This window comes from Muscardinus avellanarius (genome assembly GCF_963383645.1).
Source record: "Muscardinus avellanarius genome assembly, chromosome: 12".
Lineage (NCBI taxonomy): Eukaryota > Metazoa > Chordata > Mammalia > Rodentia > Gliridae > Muscardinus > Muscardinus avellanarius.
Window position 1 is genome coordinate 91,712,222 of NC_137798.1, and position 19,984 is coordinate 91,732,205.

Here is a 19,984-nt window from a genome sequence, read left to right on the forward strand (position 1 = left end):
GACCTCAAAGCCCGTCTGCCACTAGTGGGCTGTATCTTTCTTTAGTCAAAATAATAAAAAAGAAAGAATTTAAACCCTGGCCTTTGTTTTTTAAATAAAATTTCAATAGTTTTTAAAAAATACCACATGGAACATTGTAAACAGATGTATTTACCCAGGCATAAATACAATACAGTGCAAACAGAGTAAAATCACCTAAAACACCATTCAAAGAAGACTGCTGTTAGTACTTAACATACTCTGGAAAATTCTTGTTGTCTTTATCATTTGTGTGTGTGAACTAAAATGGAGGCCTGGTGTTCATTCATTGAAATCTCACAGAACTCCAGCAAAGTAAGTTATCTGTTATTGTGCCTACTTCAGTGTTATCATCTCTATTTTACAAATAGCCAAAGGGATGCAATGGAAGATTAAGTTTTAAGATCACACAATTAATTAGTAAGTGGGGTAATCCAAATCCAAACCCAGGTGGTCTTGTTCTGAAGCCTGTGTGCACTTAGTTGCCACAAGAGGCTGTCTCTGAACAATGCTGCTTTCACAGGTGGCATGGTAGCCTGTGGTGTAAATGTACTACCATTCCTTTACTCAGTCTCCTTTTGCTGGGCAGTTAGATTGTCTGTGATGCTTTACAGTTATAAGCAACACTCTGATATATGTGCTTGGATATACCCGCTTTTACTACTTTATGAGGCTCCCTCCTTCCTTAGCAGACACTCCAGAGGGTTTACTCTGCTCTTTACAAAGGTGCACAAAGCTCATCTGACTCTATGCTGGTGTGGAAGCACTTCATCTCTTCCTTGACAATACCAGGTTTCTCAGCAGTGATTTCAGCTTTTTCCTTGATTGATCTCTTGATTTCCTTCTTCTGAACTGTCTTTTCTTTTAAGTTTTTTTTTTTTTTTAATAAAGGTGTTCATCTTTTCCTGGTTCATTTCTCCTTATGTACCTGACAGTGTGCATAATCCTTGGCAGTGGAGTAGACTTTGGCTCATTCACCACCTGCCCTAAACCCCTCCTAGTCCAAGAAAGCAAACACCACATTTCCCAGACTCCTTTACAGCTAAGATTTTAAATGTGATGCCATCCCAATGCACTGGCACAGAGCCATGAGAGGGAAATGGAGAAGACACAGGAGGCACAGGCAGTGTTTGCTTTTGTTGCTGTGGAGTCGGTGGGCTCAATGGGCCTCACGAGCCAACAATTCTGGCCACAGCTTCCTGGCCCCAGGTTACGTCTGTCACCATGTGATGACCCAGTGGCCACTGGAGGAAACAGCAGCTCTCTCAGCACCCTTCTGGGCAGGCCAGAGCATTGTTTACCTTGGCAGACTAGCTCCAGAATCTCTTCCTTTGGCTCTTCCAACAATAATCATCTCTAATTCTGAACATTAAATCCATTTCTGAAGAGCTAGCATGGGTTCCATAATATATAACTGAACTCTGACCACTAAGAGTTAAAACCGTGCTAAACACATCCTAGGCATATGTTCCCACATTTGTCATTTGTCTTTCAATAGTGTGTTTGGTGCTCCCTCCCACTTAAATAAATTTTAATTTGTAATCATATTTTAAGAATTTTTCTTTATAGTTCCTAGTTATGGCATCTTGTGGAAAAACTTGTCTTTCATAAGTTTATAAAAGTTATATCTTATTTTATTACTACTAGTCACTATTTGCCATTCACGTATATTGAGCAATAAGACAACTACCACCATCAATAGTCCCACCAATTTGCAAATGCCCTCGACAGTTTCTGGAATGTGAATTTTATTCTGGGCTAAGGATTGGCAAGCTTTTTCTCTAAAGGACCAAAGTTTAAATATATTCAGAGTTGTTGTCCATGTGGTCTCTGTTGCAGCTACTCAGCTCTGCTGTGGTAGCGTGAAGGCAGCCATAGATAATATATGAATTTTGCACGTGGCCACACATGATGATCTAGCCTTGATTTGCTGGCACCGTGTGCTATGCCTTCCACGTTTTGTGTAGTCAGGGCCACTGCTATAAGTCCTTCCTCATCATTTGTCTTCACAGCATTTTCCTGGCTCGTCTTGAATACTCTTCCTCTAGAGGAATGTTAGAATCAATTTTTCAAGTTAAGAAAAACTTCATTTGCATTAGAGTATAACTCAATTCAGAAATAAATTTAGAGAAAATGGCATCTTTACAATATTATTTTCCAGTCTCCCTCTATTCAAATCTCCCATCCAAAGACTCAAACCCCAGCTCGGCTACTTCCATGGAATGTGACTTTGGGCAAGTTACTTCTCTGTGCTTTTACTTTCAGATTGGTAAAATGGAAATAAAAGTATATCTCTCATAGAGTTTAGGGAGATTAAAATGATTTGGTTGGTACACAGAAAGCCTTGTTCACTTGGTTCTAAAAGCTTTTTGCTATATCTGCCAGATAATATTAGTGATTGGCATAAATATCCTTGTCTTTTTTTAACTATGAAAAAAATAGTTCATGTTTCACCATTAAATGCTGCAAAATGGAAATAACTCATGGAAATTTCCCAAGTACAATCAGTTACTACTTTACTGTATATTGAGTACATGTATTGACTTTTATCAAATGCCCTTGCCACATTTGTTGAAATCAACAATACTGTTTCCCTTTCTTTACCCATTAATATAGAGAATCACATCAGCAGGTTTCCTCTATTGGTCTATCTTTGATCTGTGAAAGTGACCCTCACTTGACCATGGTGCTGTCCTTTATTCATGCTGGATTCTATTTGCTTATAAGTATATAGGGTTTCATATCAGTATTCTTAGAAAATATTAAAATGAACAGCTAATGGCAAATATTACCTTCACCCATTTTTATACTGATACTGTACTTGTTTTACAAAGATTATTCAGAAGTGTCACTTCTCTTGGTTCTAGAACTTTTAAACAGCCTAAGAACCACCTGATCCTTAGTAATTTAAAAATTACCCAACCATAAAATGTTCCTGATGTTTTATGGAAAACGGCTCAATTTCTTCCATGGTAATTGGTTATTTTCAGTTTTCTTTTTCTTTTTCTTTTGAATCAGCTCTGTTGAAGATTTTTCTTAGAAAAAGCATTCCTTTAGCTTCCTTTTTCCACTTGCTGATGTTCTACCTGCTTTGGCTCTTGACATGGAACATGCCTGTAATCCCAGTATTTGGAGGCTGAAACAGGAGAATCACAAGTTCCAGGCTAATACATGGTAATTTAGCGAGACCCTGCTTCAAAATAAAAAATAAAAGAAGCTAGGTGTATAATTCAGAGGTAGAGTGCTTCTGGGTTCAATCTCCAATAAACACACACACACACACACACACACACACACACACACACACATCTGCTTTGGATTTAATGGTTACCAAAAAAACTATAAAACTTCTCTAGTTCATATGTATTTAGTGTTGATTTCCTTAATTCATTAATTTTTAATCTAAGAAAATAGTTCACTACTACACACAACTCACTCATAGCAGCTTTCCCTGACCTGCTCTCCAGTCTTATGCACAACAGGAGATGGTCTTTCAAATGCCTCCAGCAGAAGCAGAGCCCTCATGCTAGAGGAGTCAGGACACAGAAAGGGAGAAAAATGAAAATTGATGGTTTTGGGGACAAGAGCCTCATAGGCTACAAAAGTGACTCTCATCCATGCATGCATGATGACTATGCATTAGAATCATGTAGGATTCTTATAAAATTAATACCAACACCTAGCCTACTCTTTAAGCCATCAAGTCAGTGCCTCTAAGGCAGAAGCCAGGCATCAGCATTTCAAGTGTCCTCAGATGATTCTAAGTGTACCCAGTGTTGAGAGTAACTAGGGCCTTAGAAATATGGCAGGAAGAAAAAACACAAAACACAAAACAAAAACAAAAACCTAAAGCCTTTAAAGAATATGGCCAAATGAGCTCCAATCAAAAATTTGAATCCGGAGAAAAGCGGGGCTTAAGAGCCCCGCTAACAACCAATCTCCATTACCACAAAATCAGCGCCTTTCATAGCCAGAAAACACCATCACCAGAGAAACAAAAAAATCACCAGGCTCCAGAGAGAAAGCAGACTGAGAACAGAGCTCAGAGTCACAAAGGAGATACACCGGCCTCATGCCCGAGGACGCGGCAGCGGCAAATTCACCGGACGGCTACAGCAAGCCGAGGTGAGCCGCGGCGGAAGACAGGCGGGATTTCTCAACAAAGGAACATCTAAAGCTCCCAGTGGCTGAGCTCAGCACACGCTGCAGGGATTCAGAGTTGAAATCAAAACCAAGAAGAAATACGCCAGCCTCACGGCCGAGGGTGTGGCAGCGGCGCCATATTACCACCGGCGGCAGCAGCAGAGAATTCACCAAGTCCAGTACGGCTACATCTGCATACTCAAGAAAAGTGAGTCAAATTGCGGGCCACAGAGGAGAAATCCAGTACTGTACTCCCTGGGACTTGACCCAGTGGGGGAGGGGCGGTGGCAGAGATATCACACCATAGGAGAACGTGCAACCTGGCACCCCCCACAGTCTAAAGCAGCCTCTATCGACTCTCTGGGTCGGAGACTCTGTGATACAAACCAGTAAAGGAGTAGTGGGGTCTGAGATACTACTGACTCGAGATCCAGAACACCTTAAGTGAAGTCATAGTGACCCAAGGGAAGAACCTAGAGAAGGCACAAACTTCCGAAATCATGGGAAAGAGGAATAATACTAGAGCAATGAATGCCCACAACCCCACAACATCAGAACCTGATAAAACAGAAAATCAGAGATTTCTAGAAGATCAAATCAGGAAAATAACTGTAGAAATAATAGAGGTGCTTCGAAAAGAACTCAGAGAGAGCAAAAAAGAGATAAAGGATGCAATTAATGAAGTAAAGGCCTCAATTCAAAGCACAAACAACCGATTAGACCACAGGGAGAACAGAATCTCGCTCTTAGAAGATGATCATTCCAAAAATGAACGCATAGTTTCTAATCTAGAAAAAAATATCCGACAGCAGGAATCTGACATTGAAGAAATATGGGCCCATTTTAAGAGAGCTAACCTAAGAATAATTGGAATAGAGGAGGGAAAAGAAAGTGAAACCAAAGGGATCAACAATCTCTTCAAGGAAGTAATTACAGAAAATTTTCCAAACATAGAGCAAGAGGTTGATACACAGGTCCAGGAAACTTATAGAACTCCCTTTAGACAGGATTGGAGAAGAGGATCCCCACGCCACATAATTGTCTAAATGACCAATGTGGAAGCCAAGCAGAGAATCTGAAAGGCAACAAAAACAAAGGGCCAAGTGACATTCAGAGGCAAACCAATTAGAATCACTCCAGACTTCCCAAACCAAGTCATGAGAGCCAGAAGGGCTTGGAGTAACATATTCCAAACTCTGAAAGAAAACAACTTCCAGCCAAAAATTTCCTACCCAGCAAAACTTTCTATCAAATTAGATGGAGAAATAAGAAGCTTCCATGACAAACAGAAACTGAAGGAATTTATGTCTTCAAAACCAGCACTAGAGAAAATACTCAAAGAGATTAACTACAAAGAAGAAATAGGTAACACACACCAGAACCAGAGAAATAAGATTTTCCATCCAACAGACAACTAAGATTGGTTATCTCTGGAGATTCATTATTTATGTTAGTCTGTTACCTATCTCTAAAGGGTATTGTTTGCCTTTATTGTTAATTTTTAGGATTTCTAGTTGGAATATTAATATACCTTCAGATATAGCATTTGGAAATATTTTATCCCATTCTATTAGTAACTTTTAACTTTGTTTACATTGTGTTTGGATATACAATATTTTTTTTTTTAGGGAGTTTGTATACTCTTCTGTTGCCTGTGCCATTGAAATCATATCCAAGAAATCACTGCCAATTTCAATGTTGTAAGGTTTTATGACCTAGATTTTCTCCTAAAAGTTTACAGTCTTAAGATTTATATTTAGGTTGAGTTAATATTTGAGTTTTGAGTTAATATTTGTATATGGGATTAGGTAAGGGTCCAACTTTATTCTTTTCCATGTAATTATTATGTTTCAATAATATTGAAACATATTATTGTTTCAATTATTTCCACCACCAAATGTTTGTGGAAACCTTGTCAAAAATAACTTGACAATATAGGGAAGAGTTTAGCTCTAGGCTTGTATTTAACTCCAATGCTTTATATATCTGCCTTTAGAACAGTACTACACTGTTTCAATTATTGTAGCTTTATATGGTTTGAAATCAGAAAATATATATCTGCTAGCTTTGTTCTTTTTCAAGATCGTTTTGGGTATCTAGACTCCATATTCCATATTAGGATAGATTTTTTTTCTGAAAAATAAATATATAAATATATGATAGTTTCACCAAAAAAAAAAAATAGAAAAAAAATATTCTCTGGTAAGAAAGAAAGTAAAAAGAAATATTGAAATGTTATCTTTAAGTCATCAAAAGCTTGGTATCAGACAAATGAAACTGTTATGTGAGATTATCATTTTTAATTTTGGATAAATTGCTATAATACTAGATGTCAACCACTAAGCCAAGCATGGGAGGGAGGGATGGGGAGAAAATGGGGTGGGGATCAGGTGGGGGCTGACTGGGCGATGTGTGCATGTATATCTACAAAAGTTTGTATCCCACTATGATGTTTGAATACAGTGCACCAATAAAAAATTTTAAAAAAAAAGTTGAATCCAAGGTGGGATGTGGTGGCCCACATCTGGAGTCCCAGTACTTGGAAGGCTGAGACAGAGGTTCAAGACCAGCCTCAGAAGCTGTCAAGACTCTCACCAAGATGTAGCTCAGAGGTATAATGCCTCTGGGTTCAATCCCCTGTACCAAAAACACAAAAACAAACACCCTCATGTCTGATTTAGAGGTGCCATGCTAGACACAATAACTTGGAACTCACTGCGGGGATCTGAGACAAAGATCATTACCAATTAAAAAGACTTCTGGCATTAACAAATATCTCAAGAAAATAAAAAAAAAATAAGCAAAATCAACACATCCAAAAATACCAAAATTCTCTCCAGTGGAGGTGGAAAGGCAGCGCTAGAGGCACAGAAGCCACAGAGAGGCAGCTCCTGCAGCTCACAGTTCTCCTCTACCCACACAAACTCACCATGGATTTGAAAGATTCAGAACCCAGGAAGTATACCTGGGAGTCCTGGTAGTCAATTCAGTGTCTCTCATCCATAGTCCAGGTGCGACAACACTATAAAATAGTATTTCCAAGTTCAATTTCAATGTCTGGCTCAGAAGAAATTCTTCCAATATTTCAAACAATACAGGGCGGAAACTTTGTTGAATAACTATTTCATCACTCAGTCCCACCCTACTCCCCCCAAATTATCCAAGTATCTTTGGCTACCCTAACAGGTGGACCTTTTCTTATTTTTTCTTTTTCTTGCTGTTTTTGGAGGGGTTTGCGGAAAAGGTAGGGTGGAGAGAACTAGAGTTTAAACCTAGGACCTTGCACATGCCAGGCAAGTGCTCTACCTTGGAGTAAGCTACATCCCCACGCCACTTCTTTTTTTTTTTTTTTTCCTGGTGTAGCTAATTAACTTATCTTTAGTTCTGGACAGCATGTCAACTAGTCAGGCTTTTAAAATTCCTTATATTCAATTTATGAGTGATTTTATTCTTTTCAGATAATAACCATTGGCAACCCACAAACCTTAGGCTTTCCTAGTAATTCAGGAAGGAGTCTAGCAGACTAGTCCAAGTCCCAACACTCAATAAGTTTGTATTTTGGGGCATGTTTTCAATTTTGTTTCAAACATTATCTATCTCCTGGGGTTGTTACAGGATGAAATGAGAGACTCATGGGAAGTGCTTAACGCGATGTCTGCCACCTTGTAAACACTACTACTCAACCAAGAGCTATTTATTTGTTGCATTATACGTTCAACATCAAGGGCTGTGCTAAGCACTACAGAGAGGGTTGTACATAAAATCAAACGTGATCCCTGCTTCCACAGAGCTTACCAACTAATTCTCAGTAAATACCCACTATTATTATTTCAAGATGCTAAGAAGGCAAATGATCCACTCACTGTTAAAAAAATAAGTAGTATGAGTGGTACACCAAGAATTTGCAAACTTTTACCTGAGTGTGCTGACTGACAAATAGCAGATATTTATAGGGTTAAGTCTTAAGAAAATAATAATGCAAAAATGAGGGGCTGGATAACGTTCTGGCTTTGATTAAATTTATACAATTGGGATTATGGGACAGTGACTGCTACCTGAGATGACCATCTTCCTGCTCCCAGGAAGTCTTCCTAGTACATCAAATTCCACTAAAATTATCTCACTTCTCTGGGATTTAGTTTCCTCCTTTACAAAATGTAGAGAAATAACCTGTGCCAAGTTATTTTTAAGATTCATGCCCACCTTAACAATTTTCAGTGACTTTAAATGTGGATAGTTTTTGTTGAGGGGGAGTGGCTTATTTATTAGGATTTTCCATTTTGTTTGTTCACTGTGGTACTGGGTTTGAACCTGGGGTATTGTGCATGCTATACAAGCATTTACCACAGAGCTACAACCCCAGCCTTAAGAAGTGGCTTTGTTTTTCCTCTAAAAACAATGATATTTTAGGTCTGTTCATTTTACTACATTATAGTACTGGGGGGAAAAAACACTAGGCAAAGTACCTTTCCACCAATTGAAATTGTGAATCACTTTAATACAAACAGGCACCCTGTGGCAAAGACTGCTAGCCACCTACCCCAATGTGCATTGCCTTCTTTCTCCTTAGTAACTAAACCCAGTTTTTCTTGAAGTTTCTATATATCCAGCTAGAAGACTACATTTCCCAACCCCCCATGTGACTACCTGACTACAACATTACTATTTGGTCAATGACCTGTGAATTGACAGTTCCAGGAAGTCTCCTTAAATGAGAAGGGCCAAAGGTTCTCTTCCCTGATGAAAGGAATAAACAGAGAGAAGAGGCTGAAAGTAAAATGCTACTGAAACATTTGAAGGAGGAATTTTTGAAAGCCAATATTTGTTTAACAAAAGGTTTTAGTTAAATATCACTGTAACCCAATAAGCCATAACTTTTTTAATGGTTCTTATACCCTTTACACTGCTAGGAAAGAATGCCACCATAAGACTAGTTTTAAGTTTTTCATTGAACAAATGCTTATAATCAAGGAATATTTTCTCATGAATAATCCTACTTTCTATGAAAAGTAACAAAAATCCCTGTACTTTAAGAATATTATATGTTTACTAGAAACTGTAATAGAAGATTTATCTACTTATATTTAAGAATTCCAAGATGCACTTCTAAGATAAAGGTTAATTGCAGTAGACAGAGTTATACATAGAAACAGAACCAGTAGGAGATATGCGTAATTATATGTGTGTGAGTGTGTGTGTGTGTGTGTAAAGGGGGAGAGAAAAAGAAAGGGAGGGCGGGGTGAGGAAAGGGAGAAAAGAGGCAGGACAGAGATCCATTCATGCATTCATTCATTGACTTCAAGAAATTGGCACACGCAATTGCAAAGGTTTGGCAAGTTCAAACTATGCAGGTTAGGCCAGCAGGCAAGAGATTGTGTTGAAAGTCTAAAGACTGTCAGTGTACAAAATTCCTTCTCAGAGAGGCCAGTCTTCTTCTATTAAAATCATCAACTAATTGGATGAGGCCCACCCACATCATAGAGTGATTTGTTTTACTCAAAGTCAACCAATTTAAATGATTATCTCACCTAAAAAAAAAACCCCACACTGGAATGGTCACCAGTTACACCCAGGAAAGAGGCAGGCATATAGCTAGACCCTCTAGAACAACTGGAAGGAGACAAAACAGAAGAGACATTCTGAAATCTCCCAGTTGATAACTCCTGATTTTATCCCCCATAATCAGGCCATAAAATAAGCAGTAAAGAACCCTGGTGAATCTTCAGAGCCAGAAAACACACAGCCCTACCTGGCAAGACACCATGAGTGCCCCCTACAGACGAACTATCAATGCATGTTACATGGCAAGTTATGATGTCATTTACCTACACTGAAGGAACTTGTAGCGTCTGCTGGTGTCTAGTAGTCTTCAGCTGAAGGGCTGACAGCCTGTTTATCAAACAGAATAGTATACCCATTTCAGGGAAGAGATAGATGCCAAAGTCCATGCACATAGGAATCACACATATAATTCTTAACACAGCCTTAATACTATACATAGTGTGTCAAATATATACCACACAATTTAAAACATTAATTAGTGAAATCTCCTAAATGGATGCAGGACATAATAAACTGCCTCTTCAGTGTAATCTTCAAATAACTGAATTCTACAATGACTCCCCCATCTCACTGAATGTGAAAACTATAAATATTCTGTTGGACCAAAATCACTTCAAATCTTTTGCCCAACAATCCTTCACAATCTTTGAAATCGTTTGAATTTTTCCTAGTTGAATAAAAATTACCAATTCTATAGAGCACAGAGCTGGATTTTATTAAAGAGAAGGAGAAAGACAGAGGATGAGAAGAAAGAGAAGGGGTCGGAGGAAAAATTTTAAAGCAATTTCAAATTATCCAAGGACTTAAAATAGGCAGGAAGGCTGTTTTCAGAATAATATGATCTAATTATAACAGTTTTGTCATAGAAAGAAAACAAGGCTGTCTTTGAGTGAATGTAAAATATTAACACAAGATAAAAGAGAAACCCACCTAGGAGCAAAAATATAAACAATTGTTTAAAGTTTTTAAAGTTCTATAGTTTTGTTAAGTTTTTTACATCTTAGTAAAATACACATTACATAAAATCTTCCATTTTTGCCATTTTTAAGTGTACAGGTTCAGTAGTCTTAAGTATGTCCATACAAGTCTATCAATTCCAATACATATTTTTCACTGGAAAATTAAAACTCTAAAATCATTAAATGCTAACTCCCCATTTCCATCTCCCTCCAGTCTCTGGTAACCTGGAAACCAGCTATGTGTCCACTGACAGAGAAAATGTTTAGTTGGACTATTCAGTCTTAAAATAGAAGGAAATTCTGACACAATACAATATGAAGCTTCTGTGTCTTAGTTCCAGTTTACCATATCACAGTGCTTTGACCTCCCGACGATATTGCCAACCAACCTGTGAGAGGGACACAAGGCAGTTCTTGTTCAGAGGAATAAAATTTGCCATAAAGCTTATCTATATTGCTATTAAATAAAGTAAAAACCATTTGCAAAATTATTTCATTTGATAACACCATTGTCCCAAAGTAAGAAGATACAAGGCACTGTATGACACCTGTCAGGATGGTCAGCCAAGCCTCACTGATTAAAATCAGGTGGTGTGGGGGGGATAGGGGAGAATATAGCTTATCTAACATGTGAAAGTTGAAGCCCTGGGTCACCCAGCACCACAGCAAATTAGAAAATTTTAAGTTTTAAAACTTACTTCTGGTAAGCAACTCTTACCTAAAGATTTGGATGAAATAAAAGAAATGCGGGTGTGTACATTACTATATTAGCATTACAGAGTAAGAGTTGGAAGGTGGCTCCATGGTCATACAGCTTAACTTCTTGGTTTTCTAAAAGTAGTAGCTTTAGTCTAGAGACTTCAGTGATTCAACTAAATTCAACTAAAGTCAGGTAAATTAATAGAAGGCTGGCATTCAATCTGGCTCTGAGGACTCAAGGTCAAAACTCTCATTACAAGTGCTTTTCCAGGCACTATTATAAGGTGTGTTGAGTAACTCTGGTGATTTACAAAGTGAAGCTCTGACAGGATGGCATCTATAGATATGACTCAGACCAGAACAAACACCATGTCCTTGACGAACACCTATTAATAATCACGCAGCAACAGCTGGAATAGAGAACCATAGTACGTTGTTGACCCCCAACAGCTCGAAGCTCTTTGAGATCAAGCTACCACCTGTAACAGCATCAAGGTCATGACAGAAGATATGGGGTTCAAGCAATTAGCACTAAGATGTATCACAAAAGGTCCATAATGGCCAGATATTAAAGTCAATGAGTGGAGAGTCCCACTTCCATCCTTGAGTGAATCACCACTACAACTGGCCCAGTCCTCCGCAGTAAATAACTGCTCCAGAGTAGACAAAGGCATCCCAGGACTGTGATTCCTGGAAGAAGGTAACTAAATGAAGTGAGCCCTGTCACTCTCAATCTGTCTGGAGGCATCTATCAGATTCCAATGCAGGGAAAAGAAACAGCGTATGGGTATTGCAGAGCTGTGCAGATAAAGATCAGCAGTTGTGGAGGCTTAAGGTACTTCAAATTTGTAGTGTGGAGTGCCTGAGAAAGAAAGGTACTATGCAGAAAAAAATGATCTAGAAATCTCCCAAAGGTCTATTTTTATCTGTGGTTCCAGACAGCGTGAAATATTCATATTGCAAAACCTCATGGGCTATATAATGAAAAGAATAGTTAACAGGATCAACTCCCACTACTTTCACAGAGTTTGAGACATTCAAGTTCTAAACAACTAGGGTTAAAGGTGTAGCTCAGTGGTAGAGTGCTTGCTTAGCAAGGGTGGGGTCCTGGGCTCAAAACCCAGCTCCGAGAAAAAAAAATGTGAACAACTATAGTGTAGAGAATTCATTTGACTTCCAAGGAACTTCATGCCTTAACAGTAGAGCTACTGTAGTGCTAGAAAGCCCCCAATAGAAGCTACCTATTGGGAATAAAAGAAGAAGAGGAAATATACAATAAACTTTGTGTGTGTGGTCTTGGGAATGGAACTCAGGGGCATTCTACCTCCAAGCCACACCCCCAGCCCTACTTTTTATTCTTTATCTTGAAATATGGTCTCACTGAGTTGCAAAAGGCCTCACTAAGTAGTAGCTCAGGCTATCCATGAACTGTGATCTTCCGGTCTCAGCTTCCCAAATGCTGGGATGACAAGCATGCATCACTATGCCCAGCTCAAGCCCTATATTTGTTAAAGCTGCTCAACCCTCAATCTATTCTTGACCTGCCTTTTGATATTGGAACTGGGTCTATAAACATTTCACTTGTGCCAGATGGCATACTTAACCCTTGTCAGTAGAGGGCACTGGAAGAAGCTACAAGAGAATTTCTCTTCCTCGTCCAAATGTGCTTTTTGCTCCCGTGGCACGTGGCTGCTAGCACTAAAGATACCCTGTGAAGCATCCCTTAGTGATAGCTGGGACAACCAGAAGCACTTACCTTCTAGGGATTTTTTTTTACCAGCTCTGCACATGCTTTACCAGAAAGTTCCATCAGCACCTCCAAAGTAACTTCCTAGTGAATTTTCGCAGCAACCTAAGAGTTAACTTTTCAGAGTCTCAATCAACCCAAATTGCAACCTCCTGCTTGCCACCCCAGCATACAACATCTCAGAAAACTTCTATGCCACCTGAGGATCATACTAAATCATTTCCAATGAAACTCAAACCTTAACCTTGATCTTCTCCAGATCTAGTCCTTCCTTGTTACTCCACCCAGAAAAGAAAGTATCTAGTCTCTACCTTCTGCTAATGTATATTTGTTAGCATTCTTCTTAACCCTTAGTAGTTAATCCCATTATTAGTTATCATTCTTTATAGTAAGCTTTTCCCTGTGTGGTTTATGTCTCCTGACTAGACACTAACTGAAACAAGTGATACATTCTAAGATCTTAAAAACTCATAAATACTTCAGAAATAAAGGAGGGAACACTTCCTAACCAAATTTAAAAGGCATTACTCTGTTCTCCAAACCTGACAAAGACATTACAAAAATATAAAACTAGGCCAGTATTTCACATAGGCCCAAACACAAATACTCTGTAGTCATGGCATATATCAGGAATTTTGCTTTAACATTTGAAAACCAAACACTATGATACAACATATTAATAGCAAAGAAAAATAATAATATGTCTTATTAGGTAAGAAAATATATTTAACATATCCCATACCTATTCATAATAAATAGCTCAGCAAACTGAAAACGGAAAGAACGGCCCTAGACAAAGGCATACCCTCAAAACAAAGCAGCAACCAAAAATAAACCCAAAACAATAACAACAACAACAACAACAACAACAAAAATCTTTTGATTTTTTTTCTGGTACTGGAGGTTGAACCTGGGACATTCTATTTTCAACATATATCCAGCCTTTTCTATTTTTTATTATTGAAACAAAGTATTTCTAAATTGCAAAGTATGGTTTCAAATCTAAAATCCTCCTGTCTCAGCCTGACAAGTATTGGTATCACAGGTGTGCACCACCACACCTGGCATAACATCACATTTAATATGAAAGACACTCTTCCTAAGACCAGGAACAAGGAAAGGATGGGCATTTTTACAATTTCTCAACATGGTGAACAAAATCCTATATAGTACAACAGGCAATAACAATGTCAGAAATAAAATAGACATACTAGAAAACAAAATGTAAAATTGTCTGTATAAAAATCATAACCCTATATATGCAAAATTCTGAAGAATTTTCAAAAAGAAGCTAGAACTAATAGGTAAATTTTAGCAAGGCAATGCCACTAAAAATTAACAGTACACCATGAAAATCATTAAAAAAAATTTAAGGATATTTAAGGATATAAATATAATAATATAGCTTTAAGATCTGTACCTTGAAAACCACAGAAATTATTAAAATTACAAAACAGTTAAGTACATGAATATGTAGAACTGCTCATTTATTGAAAGGTTCATATTTCTCAGATATCAGTTCTCCCCAATTTGATTTATAATTTAACATTTAAAACTTAATCAAATGTTTGCAGAAACAGAGAAAGTACTTTAAATATTGATTTTTAAAACGTTATCATTCTTGAAGTGGTGACTGTGGGACATAGCACATCTCAGTAGCTATAACAAACAAAAACTAACTACTGAGAAAGCAGCTCCTTGACAAGAAAAACAAAGCAGCAAAGATACATACGAATGAAAACAAAAAAAGGAAACCACAGTGAACAAAATCAGAACCCAAAATCAATAGCAAAGAGCCCAAACATTCATCTGATCTGGTGTAGTGGCCAGCAGCCCGAGCCAGCTCCAGAGCCCCAAGAAATCCCGGAAGTAAGATGAAGTAAGCAGCGGCAGAACTCCAACGTCTTAAGCAACCAGCACACACTTCAGGGAGAAAAAGATCCAAACGCCCATGTACTCACCAGAAGCCGGCACTCTCAGCAGTGCACTGTGCCCTCTAGAAAACCGGGCCATCAGGATAGTAAGGTGACTGTGTTTCTCAGCAAATAACAGCCCAGAGAAGCTGCAGGGACTACAGTGGGCTGAGATCTGGCCATCCACCTCTGAGGTGGTCAGGTTATGACCTATAGAGACACAGGAAAGCCCCATACTGCCCAGGGCACAGTACACACACAGGGTGATAGGGGTCACTCTGTGATTACACTGGACAGCCTCTACCAGCGTAGGGAGGGAGGTGTAGGCCCAGGGCCGGAAGGTGCAGAGCTCAGGGCCGGAAGGAGCAGAGCCCAGGGCCGGAAGTCACAGAGCCCAGGGCTGGAAGGCTCAGAGCCCAGGGTCAGAAGGTGCAGAGCCCAGGGCTAGAAAATGCAATGCAGAACCCTGCGCTTACACGGAACTCATTTACAGTGACACTCACGCACCCTGACACCTGAGCAAAAAGAGGTGAGAGGTGAGAGAGGGGTGCAAACACTCATAAAGTGCATCCAAAAATTGATAATAGGTTACAAAGCAAATTATTGATATTGGAACATGCTCCAGAACCTACTACAGTGAATAGACATTAAGTGGGCCCTATATGTGTAAATAGGCTATATTTTTTCTTCTGCCATTTTTTTCCTTGTTTTGGTTGGCTTTGGCTTTGATTTGCTCTTATTTTTGTTACTTTTTGTTGCTTGTTTTGTTATTGTATGCATGTTTGCTCCTTCCCCCATTTCTATTTATAAGCTTCCTTCCTCTATCCTATCTACTCTCTTTTCTCAAAACTTTTTTCTCTTTCTGTTTCTCTTTCCTTTAATTTTTTAATTCAAGCTATTTCATATCTCCATACCTAAATACTCTATACTTATTACAAGAATCCTACTATATATTCGCTATCTCTCATCTCAACCAGACACTACCTTATTATACTTTAACTCTTACTCAACCTAATCATATCCTCTACTTTACCCTATTCCTGTACCCATCACCCCACCTCTCACCTAACCCTCACCATGAAAACAACACTACTTCCCCATGCATGAACTTGCTGTCACCTCTAAATCCCTATGGCTAAGATTAAATCAAGAAGGTGATCCAGGCCAGATGGGGCCCGGGTCGCGGGACTCTGGGCCCCAGGCAGAACTGCGAGTAGCACGCCAGATCCCTGGAGAAACCAGGCCCAGTAAGACGCTGGGTTCTGGGCAGGGGTCGCGCGCAGCGCACAAAAGCCGGGGCCTGGGTCGCGGGACCCTGGGCCCCAGGCCGAACTGCGCGTAGCACGCCAGACCCCTGGAGAAACCAGGCCCAGTAAGACGCTGGGTTCTGGGCAGGGGTCGCGGGCGGGGCACGCCTAATGGGGCCCGGGTCGCGGGACTCTGGGCCCCTGCCGAACTGCGCGTAGCACGCCAGACCCCTGGAGAAACCAGACCCAGTAAGACGCTGGGTTCTGGGCAGGGGTCGCGGGCTGGGCACGCCAGATGGGGCCCGGGTCGCGGGACTCTGGGCCCCAGGCCGAAGCACGCCAGACCCCTGGAGAAACAAGGCCCAGTAAGATGCTGGGTTCTGGGCGGGGGTCGAGCACAGGGCACGCCAGCTGGGGCCCGGATCGCGGGACTCTGGGTCCCGGCCGAACTGTGAGTAGCACGCCAGACCCCTGGAGAAACCGGGCCCAGAACAGAAAAAGATAAAGAAAAATATCGGAGAGGTGGTAAGAAAGCCGTTATGGATGCCAGGACACTGGAGATGCAGACAAAACTTATCTAAATGCACTGGAAGTTATGGAAAAATTCGCTGTGAAAGAGGACTGCTATTTCTCTATATTGTTAAGAATCTCAGCCATCACATATAAGGAGAGAGTTTAGCGGAGACCAAGGAGAAATGCGGTGTTGAAAGAGTTCTTCGCGATGGTGGTAGAGACTTGTATTCAGGAGAAGCAGAAACCGGATCTTACCAACTTTATTTTTTTGGAGAAATTACACCAAATGTCGAATGCTACCATCACGCAATCTTAGGAACACTGGACAACATTCAGAGTGGAAAAAGAGCCTGGGAAGGATTTGAAACGGTGGAGGCAGTGGCAATGCCAGTGGCCAATATTCGGGGGAGGCAGAGATCTGATACATTACAACTGGAACCTTTGAAATACTAACCACAGAGACAGTGATCGGAACCTGCTGAGGGGTTAGGCGGGCGCCGGGGCCAGTGGCCGACATCGGAGCTTGCCGTGAGGCAGGGCCACTACTGAGGCCTCCGTGGCCGGGATTGGAACCTGCAGAGGGGTTAGACCGATGCTGGGGCCAGCGAGGCCGGCATTGGAGCCTGCCATGATGCAAGGCTTGTGCTAGGGCCTCCGAGGTCGGGTCCGGAACTTGCTGAGGGGTTAGGCCGGTGCTGGGGTCAGCGAGGCCGGCATCGGAGCCTGCTGTGAGGCAAGGCCAGTGTTGGGGCCCCCGAGGACGGGACCGGAGCCTGCTGAGGGGTTAGGCCGGTGCTGGGGCCAGCGAGGCTGGCATCAGAGCCTGCCATGAGGCAAGGCCGGTACTTGGGCCTCCGAGGCCAGGATAAGAGCCTGCCGAGGGGTTAGGCCGGTGCTGGGGCCTCCGAGGCCAGGATAAGAGCCTGCCAAGGGGTTAGGCCGGTGCTGGGGCCAGCGAGGCCGGCATCGGAGCCTGCCTTGAGGCAAGGCCGGTACTGGGGCCTCCGAGGCCAGGACAAGAGCCTGCCGAGGGGTTAGGCCGGTGCTGGGGCCAGCGAGGCCGGCATCGGAGCCTGCCTTGAGGCATGACCAGTACTGGGGCCTCCGAGGCCGGGATCGGAGCCTGCCAGGGGTTAGGCCGCTGCTGGGGCCAGCGAGGCCGGCATCGGAGCCTGCCTTGAGGCAAAGCCGGTACTGGGGCCTCTGAGGCCGGGATCGGAGCCTGCCGAGGGGTTAGGCCGGTGCTGGGGCCAGCGAGGCCGGCATCGGAGCCTGCCTTGAGGCAAGGCCGGTACTGGGGCCTCGAGGCCAGGATAAGAGCCTGCCGAGGGGTTAGGCCGGTGCTGGGGCCAGCGAGGCCGGCATCGGAGCCTGCCATGAGGCAAGGCCGGTACTGGGGCCTCCGAGGCCAGGATAAGAGCTTGCCGAGGGGTTAGGCCGGTGCTGGGACCAACGAGGCCAGCAGCGGAGCCTGACGTGAGGCATGACCAGTCCTGGGGCCTCCGAGGCCGGGATCGGAGCATGCCGAGGGTTTAGGCCGGTGCTGGGGCCAGCGAGGCCGGCATCGGAGCCTGCCGTGAGGCAAGGACGGTACTGGGGCCTCCGAGGCCAGGATAAGAGCCTGCCAAGGGGCTAGGCCGGTGCTGGGGCCAGCGAGGACGGCATCGGAGCCTGCCTTGAGGCATGACCAGTGCTGGGGCCTCCGAGGCTGGGATCGGAGCCTGCCGAGGGGTTAGGCCGCTGCTGGGGCCAGCGAGGCCGGCATCGGAGCCTGCCGTGAGGCAAGGCCGGTACTGGGGCCTCCGAGGCCAGGATAAGAGCCTGCCGAGGGGTTAGGCCGGTGCTGGGGCCAGTGAGGCCGGCATCGGAGCCTGCCTTGAGGCAAGGCCGGTACTGGGGCCTCTAGGCCAGGATAAGAGCCTGCCGAGGGGTTAGGCCGGTGCTGGGGCCAGCGAGGCCGGCATCGGAGCCTGCCGTGAGGCAAGGCCGGTACTGGGGCCTCCGAGGCCAGGATAAGAGCTTGCCGAGGGGTTAGGCCGGTGCAGGGGCCAACGAGGCCGGCAGCGGAGCCTGCCGTGAGGCATGACCAGTGCTGGGGCCTCCGAGGCCGGGATCGGAGCATGCCGAGGGGTTAGGCCGGTGCTGGGGCCAGCGAGGCCGGCATCGGAGCCTGCCGTGAGGCAAGGCCAGTACTGGGGCCTCCGAGGCCAGGATAAGAGCCTGCCAAGGGGTTAGGCCGGTGCTGGGGCCAGCGAGGTCGGCATCGGAGCCTGCCTTGAGGCATGACCAGTGCTGGGGCCTCCGAGGCCGGGATCGGAGCCTGCTGAGGGGTTAGGCCGGTGCTGGGGCCAGCGAGGCCGGCATCGGAGCCTGCCGTGAGGCAAGGCCGGTACTGGGGCCTCCGAGGCCAGGACAAGAGCTTGCCGAGGGGTTAGGCCGGTGCTGGGGCCAGCGAGGCCGGCATCGGAGCCTGCCTTGAGGCAAGGCCGGTACTGGGGCCTCTGAGGCCGGGATCGGAGCCTGCCGAGGGGTTAGGCCGCTGCTGGGGCCAGTGAGGCCGGCATCGGAGCCTGCCGTGAGGCAAGGCCGGTACTGGGGCCTCCGAGGCCAGGATAAGAGCCTGCCAAGGGGTTAGGCCAGTGCTGGGGCCAGTGAGGCCGGCATCGGAGCCTGCCTTGAGGCAAGGCCGGTACTGGGGCCTCTAGGCCAGGATAAGAGCATGCCGAGGGGTTAGGCCGGTGCTGGGGCCAGCGAGGCCGGCATCGGAGCCTGCCGTGAGGCAAGGCCGGTACTGGGGCCTCCGAGGCCAGGATAAGAGCTTGCCGAGGGGTTAGGCCGGTGCAGGGGCCAACGAGGCCGACAGCGGAGCCTGCCGTGAGGCATGACCAGTGCTGGGGCCTCCGAGGCCGGGATCGGAGCATGCCGAGGGGTTAGGCCGGTGCTGGGGCCAGCGAGGCCGGCATTGGAGCCTGCCGTGAGGCAAGGCCAGTACTGGGGCCTCCGAGGCCAGGATAAGAGCCTGCCAAGGGGTTAGGCCAGTGCTGGGGCCAGCGAGGCCGGCATCGGAGCCTGCCTTGAGGCATGACCAGTGCTGGGGCCTCCGAGGCCGGGATCGGAGCCTGCCGAGGGGTTAGGCCGGTGCTGGGGCCAGCGAGGCCGGCATCGGAGCCTGCCGTGAGGCAA

General features: G+C 43.9%; 1 protein-coding gene across 1 annotated transcript in view; it reads right to left on the minus strand.

The window, feature by feature from the left end:
- Positions 1 to 1,857: 1,857 nt before the first annotated feature.
- GALC (galactosylceramidase) overlaps positions 1,858 to 19,984 on the minus strand; it is a gene marked incomplete at both ends in the record, with an annotated part of 81,086 nt that continues 62,959 nt past the window's right edge. Inside the window, 2 exons of the mRNA XM_080707187.1 lie at positions 1,858 to 2,062; positions 3,455 to 3,544. Coding sequence (XP_080563313.1) covers positions 1,858 to 2,062; positions 3,455 to 3,544 — 295 coding nt within the window. The remainder of the gene's footprint in view (positions 2,063 to 3,454; positions 3,545 to 19,984) is intronic.